The 18,090-nt window shown below is 46.7% G+C and overlaps 7 protein-coding genes across 7 annotated transcripts; 1 reads left to right on the top strand and 6 right to left on the bottom strand.

Annotated features, from left to right (window-relative positions):
* Positions 1-232: 232 nt before the first annotated feature.
* On the bottom strand, positions 233-1,153 carry N7446_008390 (uncharacterized protein; the record flags this gene model as incomplete). Its single annotated transcript, XM_058517135.1, has 5 exons — positions 233-438; positions 494-619; positions 757-779; positions 840-929; positions 984-1,153. 5 exons carry the CDS (start codon positions 1,151-1,153, stop codon positions 233-235), a joined length of 615 nt encoding a protein of 204 aa, XP_058370781.1.
* Positions 1,154-2,950: 1,797 nt separating this feature from the next.
* Positions 2,951-4,762, bottom strand: N7446_008389 (cytochrome P450; the record flags this gene model as incomplete). Its single annotated transcript, XM_058517134.1, has 4 exons — positions 2,951-3,058; positions 3,138-3,749; positions 4,015-4,389; positions 4,454-4,762. 4 exons carry the CDS (start codon positions 4,760-4,762, stop codon positions 2,951-2,953), a joined length of 1,404 nt encoding a protein of 467 aa, XP_058370780.1.
* An 875-nt stretch (positions 4,763-5,637) lies between these two features.
* Positions 5,638-7,360, bottom strand: N7446_008388 (uncharacterized protein; the record flags this gene model as incomplete). The annotated part of the gene is made up of 5 exons (XM_058517133.1): positions 5,638-6,760; positions 6,817-6,941; positions 6,993-7,037; positions 7,099-7,224; positions 7,292-7,360. 5 exons carry the CDS (start codon positions 7,358-7,360, stop codon positions 5,638-5,640), a joined length of 1,488 nt encoding a protein of 495 aa, XP_058370779.1.
* A 657-nt stretch (positions 7,361-8,017) lies between these two features.
* Positions 8,018-8,795, bottom strand: N7446_008387 (C2H2-type zinc finger protein; the record flags this gene model as incomplete). The annotated part of the gene is made up of 3 exons (XM_058517132.1): positions 8,018-8,528; positions 8,600-8,654; positions 8,705-8,795. 3 exons carry the CDS (start codon positions 8,793-8,795, stop codon positions 8,018-8,020), a joined length of 657 nt encoding a protein of 218 aa, XP_058370778.1.
* A 1,769-nt stretch (positions 8,796-10,564) lies between these two features.
* On the bottom strand, positions 10,565-13,033 carry N7446_008386 (fumarylacetoacetate hydrolase family protein; the record flags this gene model as incomplete). Its single annotated transcript, XM_058517131.1, has 8 exons — positions 10,565-11,053; positions 11,116-11,180; positions 11,273-11,315; positions 11,366-11,443; positions 11,503-11,707; positions 12,134-12,401; positions 12,461-12,778; positions 12,901-13,033. 8 exons carry the CDS (start codon positions 13,031-13,033, stop codon positions 10,565-10,567), a joined length of 1,599 nt encoding a protein of 532 aa, XP_058370777.1.
* A 278-nt stretch (positions 13,034-13,311) lies between these two features.
* N7446_008385 (DUF3500 domain-containing protein) lies at positions 13,312-14,577 on the top strand (the record flags this gene model as incomplete). The annotated part of the gene is made up of 1 exon (XM_058517130.1): positions 13,312-14,577. The coding sequence occupies one exon, from the start codon at positions 13,312-13,314 to the stop codon at positions 14,575-14,577; it is 1,266 nt and encodes a 421-aa protein (XP_058370776.1).
* Positions 14,578-16,135: 1,558 nt separating this feature from the next.
* On the bottom strand, positions 16,136-17,404 carry N7446_008384 (uncharacterized protein; the record flags this gene model as incomplete). Its single annotated transcript, XM_058517129.1, has 4 exons — positions 16,136-16,500; positions 16,564-16,959; positions 17,016-17,246; positions 17,302-17,404. 4 exons carry the CDS (start codon positions 17,402-17,404, stop codon positions 16,136-16,138), a joined length of 1,095 nt encoding a protein of 364 aa, XP_058370775.1.
* Positions 17,405-18,090: the final 686 nt, after the last annotated feature.

Below are 18,090 nucleotides of genomic sequence, written 5' to 3'. Positions count from 1 at the left end.
TCACTTCGACAAGCTAATGGACCTCGCAGCTTTACACGGCCTCCCCATTTCTTCCTTTATTGGCGGACGCACCACGAATTTTGGTACTCAGATCTCCTATCGGTAAAGACAAAGGGAAGTCTATGGCAACAAGCATTTGTGAGAGAAGAAGATACCACCCAGGAATAACAATAGCAAATAGAAGGGCACCTCCAGCCTGTTTGGCCCCGTTGAGGAACTTAGTTAATTGATATTAAGATTTAGGTCGAGCGAGAAGTCCTACCTTTTCAAAGCGTTGTGAGCGCTCGTCGTTGCCATCGGCGGATGCCCAATATGCGCAAGCAATGCAAATAAATGCTGGTCCAAGAAGTAGAAACATAAAGAAGAAAACAATGTTGGTTCGAAGCGAACAAATGGTGAACATTACGACGAGGACGGCGCAGCATATGTAAAAGAACGCTACTCGACATAGTGTAAGCGCATGTCAAATCACTTCAACAAATTGACAACTGACCAAAGCTAGACTTATACTCTGCCATTCCAGCAGCAAGCTCGGATGCGTTTGAGGTGTTTGCTGTAAAGGCCCCTTGCGCATTTGCTGATGGTGTGAAAGTAATAGCTAGAGTAAAGGTGAATGCCCCTATCAGGAGAAGAACATTAGTTCAAAAAGGTGGCCAAAATGAGTAGGAAGGGTCTGACCAAAAAAGGCAAAAACCATCGATGAAAAGGTATTTCCCAAAATCCACTCCATTAAGAAAGCGATTGTCTGCAACACACCCCCAAAAATGTAAATCGTGCCACTTGGCATGGCAGAGTCAATACTTCATTCTCACAATAATTGGGACCAGACTTCTACTTACACTAATGCTGCCCCGCCGCCGCCAGAGCCATGCCATCCCATGAGGTTGCAAGAAACTGGTGTTGTTGCGATCAAAAACCCCATTAATCCCCTATCATCAGTATTAACAGGAAACGTCGGCTTGTACTGCAGAATGAGACTTTACGTAGGCGTAGGATTCGCCATGGTCTTGCGGAGTTGACCTTTCACGGCAATTTCCGGACTCAAGTACATTTTTTCGAAAACGTCACTTGGTATAGTGACGCTGGCATTGGTGCGAATGTGGTCCATTTCATGGAGGGTATCCACGTGTTTGATCCCAGACATAGAAGACATCGTGTAGGACGTTGTTCGAAGATTTGGTGTACGAATCGGTAAAAATTAAACAGGAAGGTAAGACTTGATGGCACTGAAAACGACCATACTGTCGGTCTATATAAACCCCAAGACGTGTTTATTCGGTTTGGTGCATGTTTATACCCCGCGTTCAGCCACAAACGAGTTAACCCCGGACTACCTTGTCTCGAAATCTCAATCGTAGTGGGGCCTTGGCATTATTGCAGAGTATACGTGACTGGATGCAATTTCAGATAACAATTCGTAGGGACATTTAAATGGGCGACATTATTTCAATGTATGCATTCAAAAGAAGGCTAATGGACCTAGAAGAGCCAATCCACAACGACTCACAATAGCGAGATCTATTTATCGTTTTTATAGAGACAGAAACCTCAAGCAATCTCATGCCAGTTATTACGGTTTTTCCTCTGGGCCAAGCGGCACTTTACAGTAAACCCCACATTTACTAAACGCCAAATTCCACCGGCCTAGGTCAATATTGAAATGCCATTTGTATAATTCAGGATGGAGCTGGTATTTGCACTAACCTCCATATCGGCCATGTGCATCATATCCCACCGAAATGATTGCATGTGCAAGAGTGGCCGAACTTGATGAAACGTGTCCCTATAGCATGACACAAAGCTGTCGGCAAGAGTGCGTGGTGATATTTCAGACAGAGCTGATATAGGACTTGCATCATGATGCAAAGTTACGGACGGGACTTGCTTGATACAGTTACTAGTACCCTTGAGCGGACCACATTCCTGCTAGAGTAACCTACTTTGTCGATATAGTAAAGTATACCGGAAAACTGGGCTTTTGTTCAGAAAGGTCTATTCTGTTTAATAACTGCGAACAAGAGAATCTACCATAGAAAGATACCAATTCCATTGACATCATCCACCCCAAGGCTTCCCCAGATAATGCCATTCCATCAAGCAGTGTGGGAAGTAACAAAATATCAACAAGGTCTACTGGCTGGGGGGCGTTACAGCATCCACGTAAGGGGAATCCGAACATGTTGAATAGTCGATTTTACCATCGCTTCGGCCGTGTGATTTCGGGGCTTGCAGTTGGTTCAAAATTCCGATCGCGTCGCGGTGTATACGAAAACAAGGATGGTTTTCCCCGCCAGGAACATTGATGACAAGAGACTTGGCGGTTGCATCTAGCCTTACGCCGACGACAGGGTAAAGAACTGAACGATGGGCCCACTCTCCAGCGAGGGCCAGATGTGCTGTCGGACGAACATGGGGCACATCGATTATCGCTCCGTGGGGCATTTTTCACACTGGGTCCCAAACTCATCGCTACGGGACAGTTGGGTCCGAAAGCCAAATAGATGACGGTTGTATATCGGTGGTGGTACGATTGCCGAATCTGAATCTAGAAATGCTTTTTAATGTCATATGTGGAAGTAAATAGCATTTAGTATAACCTTGAGGGTCCTTGTCTTTGGGTAGGAACCAGTCGGATGGAACCCACATTATGGGCTTCATGTTCAGGGACGGAAAATGTGGGGTGAAGCTAATCGCATGTCCGTCTCGAGACATCTGGGGTAAAAGCAGATATTATCAGGCCTTTCTCCTATATTGGTCATATGTGTATGTTAAATCTGGGATTCATTCTACTTTTGCGAAGTATTGGATAACTAGCTGTACTACAGATTACAGCATGCTTGTCGACAAAGCCTGCAGATGAAATAGAATTCAGTTTAAATCAATGGTGCCTACTGCGGCTCTAGGAAACTAATATTGTCATAGGACTTCCCCTAGGAAATGAACGCTGCTTTCATGAAGCATCTCCTGTTCTTGTCTTCAGCAGGACATGAAGCCCACTTTGCTTCACGAACCAAGCATTATGCAACTTCCAAGGCTCCTCGGGGTTTGCAAGTGTGATCTAGAAAGTCCAACGTGTCAGTTATAATTGGTTGGGTAAATAAAATTAGGAAGTAATCTTTCCAGGAGTCTACGCATACCTCGAACCGCCGCAAAACCGTAGGAACCAGTTTATGCATTTCTAGCAGGCTGATGTTCTTCCCAATACATGTCCGGGAACCGGCACCAAATGTAAATAGAGTGTTGTTCATCTCTGCTACTTTCTCATTTGGCATGTCTAGCCATCTCTCAGGCCTGAACTGATCCGGCCTATGCCCAAAAACAGACTCGTCAAGATGCACCGTCCAGGGGCTGCAGCCGACGATTGTTCCCCCTGGAAGGAAATGTCCATTAATTGATATTCCAGCTGGAGGAACAACCCGCTCTAAGGTGAGACCAGCAGCAGGATGGCACCGGAGTGCCTCCTTGATTACCGCACCAAGATACGGTAGGCCTCGTACTTCATTCCATGATAGGAGCCCGTCGTCACGGCTGAAGCGACCCGCTTGTTCTTCATGCTGCAGTTCTTCCATCAAACGCTGCATGCATTTGGGATTTTGGAGTAAGTAGTAGAAGATGGACCGGAGTGTGATCGCGGTTGTGTCAGATCCGGCAAACATGTTCGCTGTCGTCATGGTTAGAATCCGATCTCTTGTCATGAATTCTGGATCCTTTTTCCAGCTTCTAGGAATCGTGAAAGAAAGTCGCAAGGTCTGGTGTTGTCATCCTTCGCTGTCCTTGGCAAATGGAGTTGTTTCGGATCGAAGCGATCAGCCATGCATTTTCTTGCGAAGGCCACGACTGGGGAGGATGAGTTGAACAATCCAAGTCGGCTCAAGAAGACTCGAAGAGGGTTGAGGAGCAAGAAAAAATGTAGCACAGGCATCTGTCCGACCTTATAACTCCACAACGTCAACGTCAGCAGGCCCTCCAAAATTCGATCGTAAAAGCAATCCGTTAGAGAAAGCAATATCATACCGAAGCAAAGTAATTTAACAACTTCTCAAGGTCATGAATGATGCCGTCAACATCAACTCCACGATCCACAAACCCCAGCCGTCTCGAGAACGTAAGTTCGCCGATCACATCGAAGGCGTAATACTGAAGCCATGCACCGAGATCACATACTTCATCCGGGTTGGCTTTATTTGCATACCGTGCTGAAAGTTGGTCGAGAAATATGGTTGTTGTTGAGTCCACCAGAGGCTCAAACTGGACCAGTGTACTCATGGCATACGCACTCGATATTGCTCTCCGCAGTTTTGCATGGTATTTCTCGTCTGTGGTGCTGAACAGGCCTTCAAGGGGAGTGCCATCTTGTGCAATGGGCTTCTGAACCGTATAGAAGTGTGACTGATCGACCTTTAGTATATAAGGAAGGGATTGCTATTAGGAAATGTGTGGTTTCACTGAGTACCTTGACAAATCCCGCATTTATTGCGTATATAACCTTAACAGCATTTGGGTCCGACACTGAGACAACATTAGGACCAAGACGAACGATGCTGCCGTATTTTCGATGTAGTTTTATATGTTCTAGTTCTGGTCGGCGCCCTGTGACCAAGGCCAATCTCCATAGGTTGGTAACAGAAGCCGCCACCGGGCCTGGGATTGAATTGATGCCGTGGCCATATTTGTTGTGGAGAAGCCAGGCAATCAAGGCCACTAGTAAAAGGGGAGTAACATAGCGATACGAGGGGGTTATATCAATAAATTGTACCAACATTGTGATCCTAGTTGGAGGCAGGGGTTGGGGAAGTCAATATATATGTATATATGTCTTCGGTTGCAGGAGGAATTTCAAACGATAAAACAGGAAAGTGAACATGGGGCGCTAAACTTGGTACTTAAGTGATATCCAGAATTTAATATCATTGTAAAAACCCACATATGGCTAGGTAAGGGCCGTGTGCCTCCAAACTTTTACATGACAGGGCCACATCGCCTGTAGACATTTCAGCAGTAGTGTAGTCCACGCTGTATAAAACATCCGATTAGTTCCCCACATTCTTACGCTGCGCTTACAGTCAAACATATGCTACTCATGATTTGTCTATTGGTACATTCTGAGATATCCTAAATAAACAGAGGGTTGATGCACAAAAATTACGGCATCACAGCGGTCACTATCCCTTATAACGCCTGTTAAAAAAAGGCGCTTCCCCGCACAAGTGAACAATACAACGACTAACCGGCGATTCCGCGACAATCTTTCGAGACAGATAAATATCCATAGATCTACGTTGATTTCTGCTCAACCAAATTGTCTTTTTAGAACTACGCGACTTCATCCTATCTGGGCTGTGCATGGGCTGTCGTGGGCGGGCTATGGATGTCACCTCCTCCCCCACCTCCATGTTGACTGTTCTAACGCTTTGAGGGGTTTGGATGCCATGTGAGGCAAGGCAAGTATGGTATAAAACCGGCAGAGAAGAGAGATATTCGCTGCTTATTTTTTTTACCGTGTTTACTAGAAAGCTATGTAATGCCAGATGGAAATCCTTTGGCATTGTGGCTTGTTGCTATCAGACTGTACCTGACGACTGCCCATATCTAAACCGTCACCCGCGGCGTAAATGCTGACACTTCCCCCTTCACATTTCAGGACGCCAGAATATCACTAACAGATCTAGCTATATTTGCAAAGTCACTCCCAGATCCATGAGACTCACCAGACCCACCAAGTTGATCAAGAATATAGGCATACTCCTGGAAAACACTGGCGGCCATTTTGACGCCTTGCAATTGAGATTTACCATCAAAGGAAAGTGATAGCTGCCCATGTCGAATAAACTCCCTGGCTTGGACTCCTGCAAACTGAGCTGAGGTAGATCGTTCAGTATTGTGGAGAGCCATGGGCCAATCACAGTCCTCTGCAAAGCCCTCGCCGTTGACGATAGCCCAGTCAATATCTTGCAAGAGTTCCAACGCACTGGGTGGATTGCTATCTTCGGCCAGTCTAGGAGAAGGAATAGATGTTCTTTCCGTGGAAAAGTACAGACCAAGTACCAAGGCCGAGGTGAAAACCATCGATTCGACTCGCAGCAATTTCTTCTCCGCTGAGGATAACGGCGGGTGTGCGCCGAAGGTGAGGATATAGCATATTTGGGCAGCATGCAAAACGGCCCGCCTGGCGACTGGTGACTTGGACCACACCTCAATAGCAGCGCGGGATTTTGGAGCACATTGTGGTCCGCGGCGACCGATCGCTAGCTCCAACTGTTCGACTGGAGCGGATACGATCATGCATAGATAATTCCATGCCAATGGGGAAAGAGGGTCAGCAGGCGGCTGAAGCAAGCTCGCATAATTTCTCGATATAGCAACAAGCTGGTGGTTAATGTCTTTCGCTTCCGCAGACCGGTTATACAGGTTGGCTAGTGCAAAATCGCAGATTTGTGGCACATTATCGTCCGCGGCGGAAAAGACCCGAACCTGAGCGCTGGAGACCCGGATATGGATATGATCCAAAACCACTCGCAGAAGGAATCCGTTCATCACTCCACTTTTAGGGGCGCTTTCCGCAAAATGTCGCATGTGGATAACGGGCATAGGAACGGCTGTTGCCATCTTCGCATCCTCCACGAATTTATCCGCATTGGGTGAGTTGAAGAGAACGCTGTTTACGGGGAGGATGACGTTGACCTGGTTGGGATCAATGACCCCGTTGGTACCCATCAAGCGGGCGTAAGCCGTATCCATACGCACCAAGCATAATACCAGCCTATGCCAGAGATTCAGTTTCGTTGGCAACCCAAAAGTTGGAATAGTCACGCTTACATTTTGATAGATTCAATCCTTGCCCACAGCATCCAATAGCTCTCACTATCAGAAGATTTTGTAAGAAGATTCGCAATGAGGTCCTGCTTATGGTGCATCTCGTATAAGCCATGCTTTTCGGCGATCTATAGAAAACGGTTAGTCTCTGTGTTCCATCGATACAATGACCCTGTTACATGTAATGTCTGGGCACACAGCATAAAGGCGGCCTCTTCGTGGTTCTATCTGTACCATTAAAACCTGTTTTTCATAGTGTTGATAATCAAGGTGAAGGCGACTTACCCGATTTTCCAGATTGAGGTACAAAACTAGAAGTGAGGATGCTAGAGAACGGATCAATCCCGATGGGGAGCCGGATTTTCCGCGAGCTTTGCAGGCCAGGTCTGCTCGGCACAACTCGATAAGGTACTGCCGGACAGAGTTCACAGTTAATAAAAGCTGTCAGTTGCTCAGTCTAACCATCTGGAAGACATACGGCCTGGTAGCGTGAGACAAAGGCTTTTGAGCCATACGGATCGAGAATCGAAAACCCGATTAATATCATCGGCAAAAGGAGCAAACATGGTGTTTCTGAAGCATTGAAAGTGGGCCGATGTATGAAGGGCAAAGACAGATGGACGTGCCGGAAGTAGAACTTCAGGCTCAAATCGAGTACTTCCAGTGAAGGAAATTCTACATCCGAAAGGTCTGGGAGACATGGCCCGGTTGCTGGACTAGAGGAAAGCTCACTTTGTTGAGTCTTAGAAGGCGACAGCACATTTGAAGCCGGCGCTATTCCTGGAGGGGTTTGAGTCTGACTGTGAAATACTAACAGCCTTTCCCGACACTGTTCGGTGATTTTGCTATTCATCCCGTATTCAGATCTATGCTCTGAAGGATGATTTGAGGGCAAATTAACATGCTCTGCAGGGTCGGAGAGGATATTAGCCGCTTTGTGCTCTGTAACGTCGTCCCATAACGTCCAAACGAGAAGAGCCGGCTGAGAAATTCCTTTGCCGGACCACATCTGCTCGATGCGTTTCAGTGAATCAAGTCCCAGTGGTTCACGGGGGCTTCCGTTTCTTTGGGTGCGTTACTATGTATAATCGGCACCGCTAGGGATGGGGATTCTATCACAAACGGACTAGGTCCCTCCTCCAGAGTCTGACCGGTGCTTCCAAATAACGCGTTGGCTCCGGTGAATGCCACGTTCAAATCGATGTCACTGAGGTCGTAGCAAGGGTACAATGTAGTAGATAATGGCCAGGGAGTGGACTATCGACTGATCCAGAAGTGGAGCATAGTGTCTGAATGAAGAAGAGTCGTAGTTTGGGGAGTCCTCTGCTACAGGACGATGACAAGCATTGGATTCTTCCATCTGTTGGGGGACGAATAAGCGTTCGCCCTTGCCATTAACCCGTTTCGTTGGAGCTGAAAGCCATTCATCCACGGGGAGAACAATATTTGAGGTTGATATATGTTCATAGATCGCATCAACCGGAGAATTGCTGGTAGATGATGTGTTGTCCTGCACTCCCGCATCACTGTCTGGGTTATTGATGGCTGTGAGAGGTGCTACTATTCCTGCTTGTTGCGAATTTCTATCTCGTTGGATATCGTCTACAGAAGTCGAAGTTGATTGCTGGTTGGTCCCTGTAATGGGAACCGGCTTGGTCACTCTGCTTCGGTACATTCTCCTTGGGTGGTTCTGTATATGTCTTGCCAGAACGTCACTGCGGGTGATGTGTCCATTAGCGATGTCCAGCGTCACCTCTAGAGTTACGAGGTCTCAGTATACACATACCTTCGCGCATATCGTTGATCGCACTTAGGGCATTTGAACGGCTTTTCTCCAGTGTCTGCAAAACATCAGCATCAACCCATAGTGACCGAGGGAGAGACTACATACGTGATCTCTGATGTCGCTTGAGGTGTTCGACCTTCGTGAACCGTCGCTCGCAAAATGCGCATTTGCGCCATTTCTCTTCAGCGTCGGCCATTCTATGAAGGGTGTAGGATTAGGTCGGTTTAACTAGGACCGGAATCATGAGTATGCCAAGGATATAACCTTGTTGTGCATGAATATCAATTTCAGCTGTTCGCAAGATTAATGACAGAAGGCAGGTTGCAAGGGTGGAAAGTCCGGATCCTCTGGAGTGGAGTTTGGAGCTGGTTTAGGGGTTGCGGGGACCCCAGTTTTCGGTTGGTTGGTTATTGAAGCTCCAGTTTTTAAGGTATTTTTTTGAGACTCTGATACGCACTACTGGTGGGCTAACGTTATGTGACGATATCCAGACAATATCTTGCTGATTAAGCTAAATATTATAGCCAAAAAGGGAAACGATTACCCTACCAAGTTACATTTACGGTTAGTTCTGTACCTCTCTTACAAGATCCCTAACCCATCGAACGCCACACAATACAACAATCCTTTTATGCCGAGAACGACACAAGCACCCATGGGTGGAGCTTGAACTTTGGCGAATGATACCTTGCGCAGTCTCGGTCATTTTGGAATCCGGATTAGGAGACTTGTCGGACAGAGAGTAGTGCGTCCACCTTTGGCGGATAAGATTGGAGATGTTGTGGGGCTGTTGTGACGTATCGCCAACGAATTAGCTATACCGAGTAGAAGTTGTGTCCCTCAGGCAATAACTAGGCTAGGGGAATACTTTTCCTGCTGGCAAAAATAAATGCTGCAGCAGGGCGTTGCTGTCAAGGGCCGGCCGACATCGTTGAGCTGGAATTTAATAACCTATCGTTTTCGATTTAACTTTCGACAACCGGGGTTTCTCCTCGCCATACAAAGCATGTTTCACTAACGCCGATTGGCTCCCCACATTTGACCACCACATCGGCATCACATCGGCATGTGAGCCAGGTATAGAGAACTCTATCCAAAGGGTGCCGCGCTTAGCCAGACATTTGAGTTGGCTTCTAGTTACATAGTAAATGATGCCTTTGAATAGAATCTATAATACAGACTGATATATCCGATTTATTATGTTAAAGTGATATTATAATCCTATCGATTTTCAGATACGTCGTGATCAATCACCATCAATGATATGTCGTGTCTTATTTAGGGCATCTTGAGGAACGTCTTTTAAAATTTCATAACAATATGTAGTAGACATTTACTATGCTGTTCTAGGGTCTCACGCTCCGTGCCGAATAATGATCAAGGCATTTTCGTAGGCCTTGAGGCATTTTGTAAATTTTAATCGTACCTTTACCTCAGGTCGAAAGTTAGCTTACCCCCTAATAGTTAAAAAGGAAAGGCTTACCCTTGGAAATTCTCGTCACACGTTTGAAATAAGTAGCTCCTGCAATTTCACCCTCAATACTTTTGCGGCACAATTCTCTATTGGGATTCGAATTCAAGGGCGAGAACCGTCAAACATCTTCTTCCACATCCCGATCTTCTGTACCATCATGAGGGTTACGGGAATTGGCGGTTCCATTTGACACTCAATCGACGGCAGAGTAAACGACTGACCGGTTACTGCACTCTACGAAAAGCGCCGAAGGACCGTCGAACGAAAATAGAACACGTCGGTTATCGCTCCGTTGGGAAGTTTTTCAGACTGGAGCCTCTATTTTATCACTACGAGATCATGGGTTGAAAGCTAAGTACGCACGAATTTACCGACCTTAGCCAATGGCTGTGATGCGTTATTGATTTCAAAATTATTTGATCCCAGTCACCAACTCCCCCAATATAGCCAAATCTGTCCCGACACATCTATTCCTTGACTATCGACCATCATTATAATCGATTGTGGCAGGGCATCACAATCTGATTCGTGATTTTGCCAATTCCGCTAATGCAGACCTCCACCACATCGCCATCTCGCAGCCATGGTTCCCCCTTCATTCGCCCGGCGATACCACTCGGGGTTCCCGTCATGACCACAGTACCTTTGCGCACCGTGCAGCCGCTGGAAAGGTGCTCGAGAATCTTGCTGGGAGAAAACAACATATCGCTGGCTAGAGTGCTCTGTCTCTCTTTGCCGTTGACCAACGTCTGAAGGCTAACGCTGTCCATGGTTATTTTACTAGCGTGTCGCACTGTCGGACCAATAGGCGCGAACTTGTCGAAACCCTTAGCATAACAATATTGTCCCCCAGCCAAAGGAGGACGCTGCCATAGCCGAGATGAAATGTCGTTTCCTGCCGTGTAACCGAGTATGTACTCCTGTGCCTGACTGGCAGAAATATTCTTCGCGTCTCGCTTCACAATAAAGCAAAGCTCGCCCTGGGGGAGTTGCAAGAGTTTAGCAACAATACAAATAGGGGAAAAAGATAGTATCTACCAACCTCGTAGTCCAACATTTTGGCATGATCTGGTATTTCTATTTGATCATGTGGCCCGGCGAGAGCATCTGTATACACAGCGTCTTTAGTTGACCTGTAGCTCAACACTGGAAAAGGTACTGGGAATCAATAGTGATAGAAGAAACAGGGGAGGACCAACCGGCTGGTTTGATGAATAGGACCGGGCTTGGTGGTATTGGAAGCTGGCACTTCGTTAGAAATAATGCCCTGCAATAACAATGCAATGCCATACATTTGCTTCCTTCGCGTGCTCGGCATAATTCAACCCAATACAAAGGAAAACAGGCACGCTCTCAATCGGCGGCAGGACCTGTCGATTTGAGGTAAATCTTCACACCCTACTTGCGTTCATATGTGAGGCACTAATACCTTGTAAACCACCGCCTGTTGACCCGTGAGTTGTAGTGAATCTTCAAATGGGTCCCCAGCGAGAATGGGTACTCGGCACCCGATGATATCTAAGAGGCAATCCTCGGGAACATCGCCGTAATGTATAGCACCTTGGTCATCTTCGAATCGAACAAGATTTGTAAAAGACATTTCGAGGACTGCAAAATTTGATTTAGGCTTGTTGCTGCAGTCTAAGAAAAAGTGATGCAACTAGCCCTCTATAAGCGTCAACTCCTACCCAGAGCCAGAATGTGGGTTTAGCCCCACGAATTTGTAAACAATATTTCGCTTTGGGTAATTGAAAAAAATAATATGAAACGAGAAAGGGGATTTAGTTGCGCTAGTCAACAAAGCGAGATGGGTGGTGCCCAGATAGATTATATGTGCCATAAAATTAATCCATTATCAACGTTGATATCGATGGCCCCCGGGAAAGGAAGATAGAAAACCTTCATTGCACATCTGGAAATCAATATTCCAGGCACAATGGCGATCAAACTGGAGAAGTATATTTGTTATAATACTATTTTGGAATCAACACACTCCAATCGCTTCCGGCGCTTTCTTGAAACCCCCATTCTACTTCAGTTGCTGCCTTATATTCGCATACAATTCCTCCGCACATTCATCGACATTGGGCAGGTTGATCGAGATGCCAGCCCACTTGGCAAGTTTTCTCACGACATTGACCACGGACTTAACAACTAGTACATCGTTGCCAAGTCCGATGGTCGCTTTGATATGGCTCCTCGCTTGCCGCGCTGCACCAAGTGCTATAATGGCAGAAGCAACGATAAGATGTGATTCTTGTTCGGTGAATACATGTTCATTCGCCTTCGAGATCAAGTAGCCCCATGTTATGGCCGTAGAGCAGGCAACTAAAAAGCCGTCAGCACCACTCGATCACTTTATGAGATGTTGCTTTCACTTCACCTACAAAGATCACCAAAATACTTGTCCATTAACTGGAATATTTCCGAGTTACCAACACCGTGGTAAACGCGTTGTCGAAGCTCTTGTCCCTTGTCCATATCTTCCTGCGTAATGATGCTGGATCGAAGTCTATCGTCCGAGGCGTATTGGGAACCCTTTTTCTGAATCACTCCGATGACTCCATAACAGGCTGGAATACAGGATGGCATTCCCAAGAAAGGATAAACGATCGTTATAGCTTCTCTCAGGCGCTTGAAGGTCTCCATGCTGTCTTCAGGCGTCATATCTGCAGTGACCTGGTCAAAGATTCGGCCAACTACATCTGCACGGTTCAGAGCACAGAACACGACAGCCTTAGGGCTCGCATCAGCGTAAGAGTTTGACGAAAATTAAGGAGGGTGGGATATCATACAAGAATGCAATAAGAAACCCCAGTTACATTACCACTGCGATCAATATCTTGTTGGAGCTCTTTAAAACTTTCTGCGTCAAAATCTTTGCTTCCCGGTCGTAAATTTGTCGACACATACTTCTTATCCCAGGTTGATAAGAAGACGTCGTTTTCCCAGTCAAACATAGTGAGTGCTCGTGCTCTGCTAAGTTAAGGAAGTGGGCTGCGAGACCAAAAAAAGCATCCTATCATCCCATTAGGATCAGGAAAACATGGTAGTTCTAATAAGGCCCGGCCCCCTTCCTTGAGAATGTGGGGTCTCTGCTTTCGTGGGCAGCTCGTATGGGAACCGAACCCACATTTGATTGTGCATAAGATTCTCGAATATTCCCAGGTTGGGATCGTTCAATACATCAATCTATTCTTGATACAGGCATTCTGATCTTTTGGATTTTTGATTGAATATGAGTCAATATCAGTCCTTTCGTGATTATATCCCCCCGAGTGACAACCCAAGGAGTGTGCAACTCACAAATTCCGACACATATCAGTGGGCAGCCCACCGTTGCGCCGAGCCGTTCATGATTGGCTGGATGCAAAAGTGGAAAGTTCTTTACGATGAGCCATATCAGGGAATTTCGTCCAATGGCAAAGTCAACCAAGAAGTTCATCAACTTGCGAATGAAGACACGGATCTTGGAGCACCTGCTAGGGAAATGTGCATTGCAGCGAAACATCTCCTCTCAAAGCTCTCCAAATCAGACAGGGAAAGAATGAGCTATCCAATTGATGCGCCGGAATGGCGATCTTGGAGCAACCCCGAAATATACGTTTTTCACCACGGGCTACGCTTGGAGGAAGTCAAGACCGAGATAGTACAGGCAATATATGGCCTGCTCCAGGCAAGTCTGTCACCATCTGGTTATGAAAAAGTACGCGGTTGCATGAAGATCAACGGCTTTCTCGGTAAAGTGGTCCGTGGGGAGAATGTTCTGAACGAGCTCTCCTACAATTTTGCCATCTTCGGTACCCCTTCGTCCAAAGAGCCTTGGGGATGGCAGCTATATGGGCACCACCTCTGTTTGAACTGCCTGGTGATTGGGAAACAGATGGTTTTCACTCCAATATTCATGGGCGCTGAACCAAACATCATCGATGAGGGCCCTGGCAAAGGAACGGAGCTATTTGTCCAACAGGAGAAAGCCGGCCTGCGCCTCATATCTTCGATGGATGAAGCGACGCGCGCTGTCGTCCAGGTCTCGGCCGACATTTACTGTGCCAACCTTCCAACTTGGAGGTATCATCGTGCCGATCAGCGACATCTCGGGGGCGCATTTCAAGATAACCGGATTATTCCTTACGAAGGTTGCTTGGTTTCCAAATTTCAGGCTTGGGAGCAGAAACAAGTCCGCAATATCCTAGAATTGAGTTTGGATTATCTACCAGAGGGCGCTTTACAAGCCCGCATGTCTGAGATCGATGAATATTGGAACGAGACTTATTTTGCTTGGATTGGTCAATTCGGTGAACATGACGCTTTTTACTATAGCATTCATTCACCGGTGATACTTTTTGAGTTTGATCATCACAGTGGTGTTTTTCTGTCCAACAAGGAGCCTCGAAAGTTCCATATTCACACACTTGTGAGGACACCTAATGGGAATGATTACGGAAAGGAATTGATCCAGCAACACAAGGGCAGGAATAAGGACTGTGCAGATCGAACATAGAGAATGTTATTCTAGTCCAATAAGACGGGGAGAGAATGTGCTTTATTTGCCACTAATATCCGTCCCTGTCATTCATGCATACATTTCCTTCACCTATTGGAAACACACTACATCTTTTTACCTAGTAGCATCCACATTGCCAAATGTCGGACAGATTTGCCTGCCTCTTTACGGGCCATGAGATGTAAGCGTAAATGAATCAGTTAGGCACGCACGTGGCTAAATTGACCTCCCACTAAGATGTAATTAGCAGCTTACTTTACATTCTTCCACAATGTGAATGCAAGCCATGTCTCTGGGTCCACACTCTATGCCACAAAATTGATATTGTTCGTGTGTTATACCACCGAGGCTGTCCAACCAGACCAATGAAGAGCCGTAAGTCAACTCGACTATCGAACACGACGCCCTCACTGGTGTTTGCTAGACATTTCGTGGCTCGCAGATGATCGTTCTCGGAGGCGAGATACATGCCGGGGCTTCCTCGCTCACCGATGGGGCGTGCAGCAACGTGTTCGAGCCTGTTCGCGTGCTAGACCTCTCCAAATACAAATGGCAGACAGACTTGAATACCAGCTCAAACTACGAAGCGCCGATGGTAATCTACAACAAGATAGGTAGAAAGTGAGATTTCTATTTGCTTTCTTATGATCTGAACTAAGCTCTACGAACAGTGCAACTCGGGGTGCCACAGACACTGTTCCTGCTGCTGGTTTCGCAAATGCTAGGTTGGCCTCTCTGTTTCAATAACGCGTTGCGACGCCCACAAGCACATATACACCTCTTTCGTCTTCATCCGATATAACTGTATCATATTTCGTCAGCGATTCTAGTATCCATGATGTTACGTACCCAGATAGAGGTGCTGGCCTTACACTCCCAGGTACAGAATAGGTCTGGAAATAAGAAAGTACTCGCGATTGACTCGATTCCATGAAGTTATAGAGTTCCATATAGGCTTGATTGCACATCACCATGGGGAAGATCGTCACTGGTGCACTCTTACCAATATGGCGGCATGAGAGCTCAGTGGATGAACTTTGGGGAATGCTTATTAATATTTCTGGCAATTGAATGATCAGATATAATGAAAGGGGTTGAAGGGCTGGAGAGAAACGAGGAAGAAAGTCCAGGAGGTAGTTGTGGGGACTTAAAGCGACGGAACAGTTCGTATTGTCGCCGTATTGTCGCGGCCAGGCTACCACCTATGCGGGAAAAACGAACTAGCTTATCATTATTTCTCTTCATCGTAAGGAAGACATGGTCTGGGCTCAGTGTTTGAGCTATTTATGTATCCGAGGGCTTAAAATACCAGGAAGTGCATTGAAACTAAGGCATATCATATATAAGCTCCCACGGCAAGACAGGTAAACGGGTTTGTCTCTTGATATATTTTCTCTAGCATTATAGATCCATTGATAACGGTCGATATAACCTTGGAAATTTTATGCAAAAGCTGAATTATAAAGAATGTAAATATCAAATTGCATCATACTCATAAAGCTAAAAGTACGAGGAGAAACTAATTAGTCGTGATGTCCAAAACACAATGGATGATCTAGAATCCGCCGCGCTGGTTGGCCATAGTGTCCTGCTTGGATTCCTTGACACGAGGGTCAAGCTTGTTCAGCAAGTCAGAGTTATGAGGACCGGAGGTCTTTCTGGTCCTTGAACTGTGGTCGTTGTAGCTGCTACCACCGGTAGCGTTGCCGCCGAACTGCTGACCAGAGCGAGTATCGTAGCCGGGCTCAGCGCGGGAGTCCATTTGAGAAGGCATGTTGTGGCTGGCATGGGACCGAGTGTTGTAGCCTTCAGTGGAGCTACCGTAGTTATCGCGGCCAGTGCTAGTCATAGGGTTGCTGGAGCCGTAGGTGTTGGAGTGTCCAGTGGAGCCAGTGTTTCCAGTGCGCTGTGCGCGGCCGTCTATTATGGAGGTAAACGTTAGCTGAGCCCTAAGAAATGGTGATGAGGAACGACTTAGCTTACCTAGGTCACTGTCGACGCGAGGGTCCAGCTTGTTGGCAATCTTGGAGTCATGAGGGCCGGCATTTATGGTGCTTGAGCCATATCCGCCCATGTTGCTCGATCCGTAATTGTCAGAGCCGGAGCCATAGTTTCCTCCAGTAGAACCGATATCCATAGGGCCCTTGCGGGAGTCATGGTAGGTTCCTGAGCTGGTGTTACCCATACCGGCGCCATAGTTACCAGTGCCGGTAGTAGAGGACCCGTAGGTGTTAGAGGGGTTAATGCTAGAGTCCTGGGCGCCAGAGTTGTAGCCACCAATACCACTGTCGCCCATGCCAGTACCACTGCCAGTAGTGGCACCGTAGGCACCAGAACCTGTGGGGCCAGTAGTGGACGATCCATAGGTGTTGGAGGGTTCTGCCACGGTCAATTGCTTTGCCAATAAAAGGAAGGGGTCGGTTGATTGTACGCACCATTCATTCTGTCCATGCTGGAATCGTGGTGGGTACCCGAACTATAGCCACCGGTGGCATTGCCGGTGCCATAGTTGCCAGTTCCCATGCTGGAGCCGTGGTGGGCGCCAGACTCATAGCCAGCACCAGTTTCAGAGGCATAGGTGTTGGAGCCAGCACCGACAGAGTTGTATTGGTTCGAATCGTGGTCTTTAGTGGTATTATGAGAGGATCCGTAGGCATGGCGGGTATCTATGCATTGAATTGTTAGTGCCATGTTCTGAGGGTGGGGTGTGAATTAACGAACCATCCACCTTTTGAGACGCCTTGGACTCATGAGTGTTGTGCTTCTCGTTCTTGTCGTGATGGCCAGTCATGACATCCTTGACTTTGTGCATGAGGTTCGACATAGTGATAAATTGGTTATAAAAGAGGTGTTAATGCAAAGTGTTGAGAAACAGAAGGGTTGAAAGATGATTGTTTGGATCAAGTATTTCCGAGTTGTTGGTTCTTGCAATTCTTAATATTACTTTAGCGATTGGGAATCACAGTCGACTTATATGCTTTTTGGGCCATGATTGATCTCGATCAGCTACTACAAGGTCGCTATTTGCGGAAATTTGGTGACGCCATAACGCGGGGGTACACGAATACCAGCACCAGTGAAACGTGGATAAAGACCCATCAGATGTCTTCTTTCCCTCTTCCATGACGTGCCAAACGGGTTAAATCAACCATTATCAGATTCTTGGCTGAAAATGAGGAGAACGTTTAATGTCATCCGTCGTCATGTCCCGGATCTGCATGGGTTAGAACGCCACTGAACCAGGTCCTCAAGGTTTGAGTCCATACGACCGTGGAGGTAAGCTATGCAGCAATAGGCTAGGTAGCTTAGGGGTACGACCATGGTTTCATATTAAGTGGGCTGGCTCCACGGTTGCCAATTGTTCTGTCCATCCAGTTTTTGACAGGGAATAGCTACAATTAGCTTTATGTTAAGTTGGTAGTTCCTCCTATATTGAGGTTCAAAGTATAGTAAGCAGTAGAAGAGATTCTAGAATAATTCCCATAGAACGATCAAGGCGAATTAGATACG

The sequence above is a fragment of the Penicillium canescens genome, assembly GCF_028828765.1.
Source record: "Penicillium canescens strain IBT 15451 chromosome Unknown utg000005l_segment0_segment0, whole genome shotgun sequence".
In the NCBI taxonomy this organism is placed as follows: domain Eukaryota; kingdom Fungi; phylum Ascomycota; class Eurotiomycetes; order Eurotiales; family Aspergillaceae; genus Penicillium; species Penicillium canescens.
Note: the sequence above shows the minus strand (reverse complement) of the source record. Positions and strands in the feature narration are given on the sequence as shown.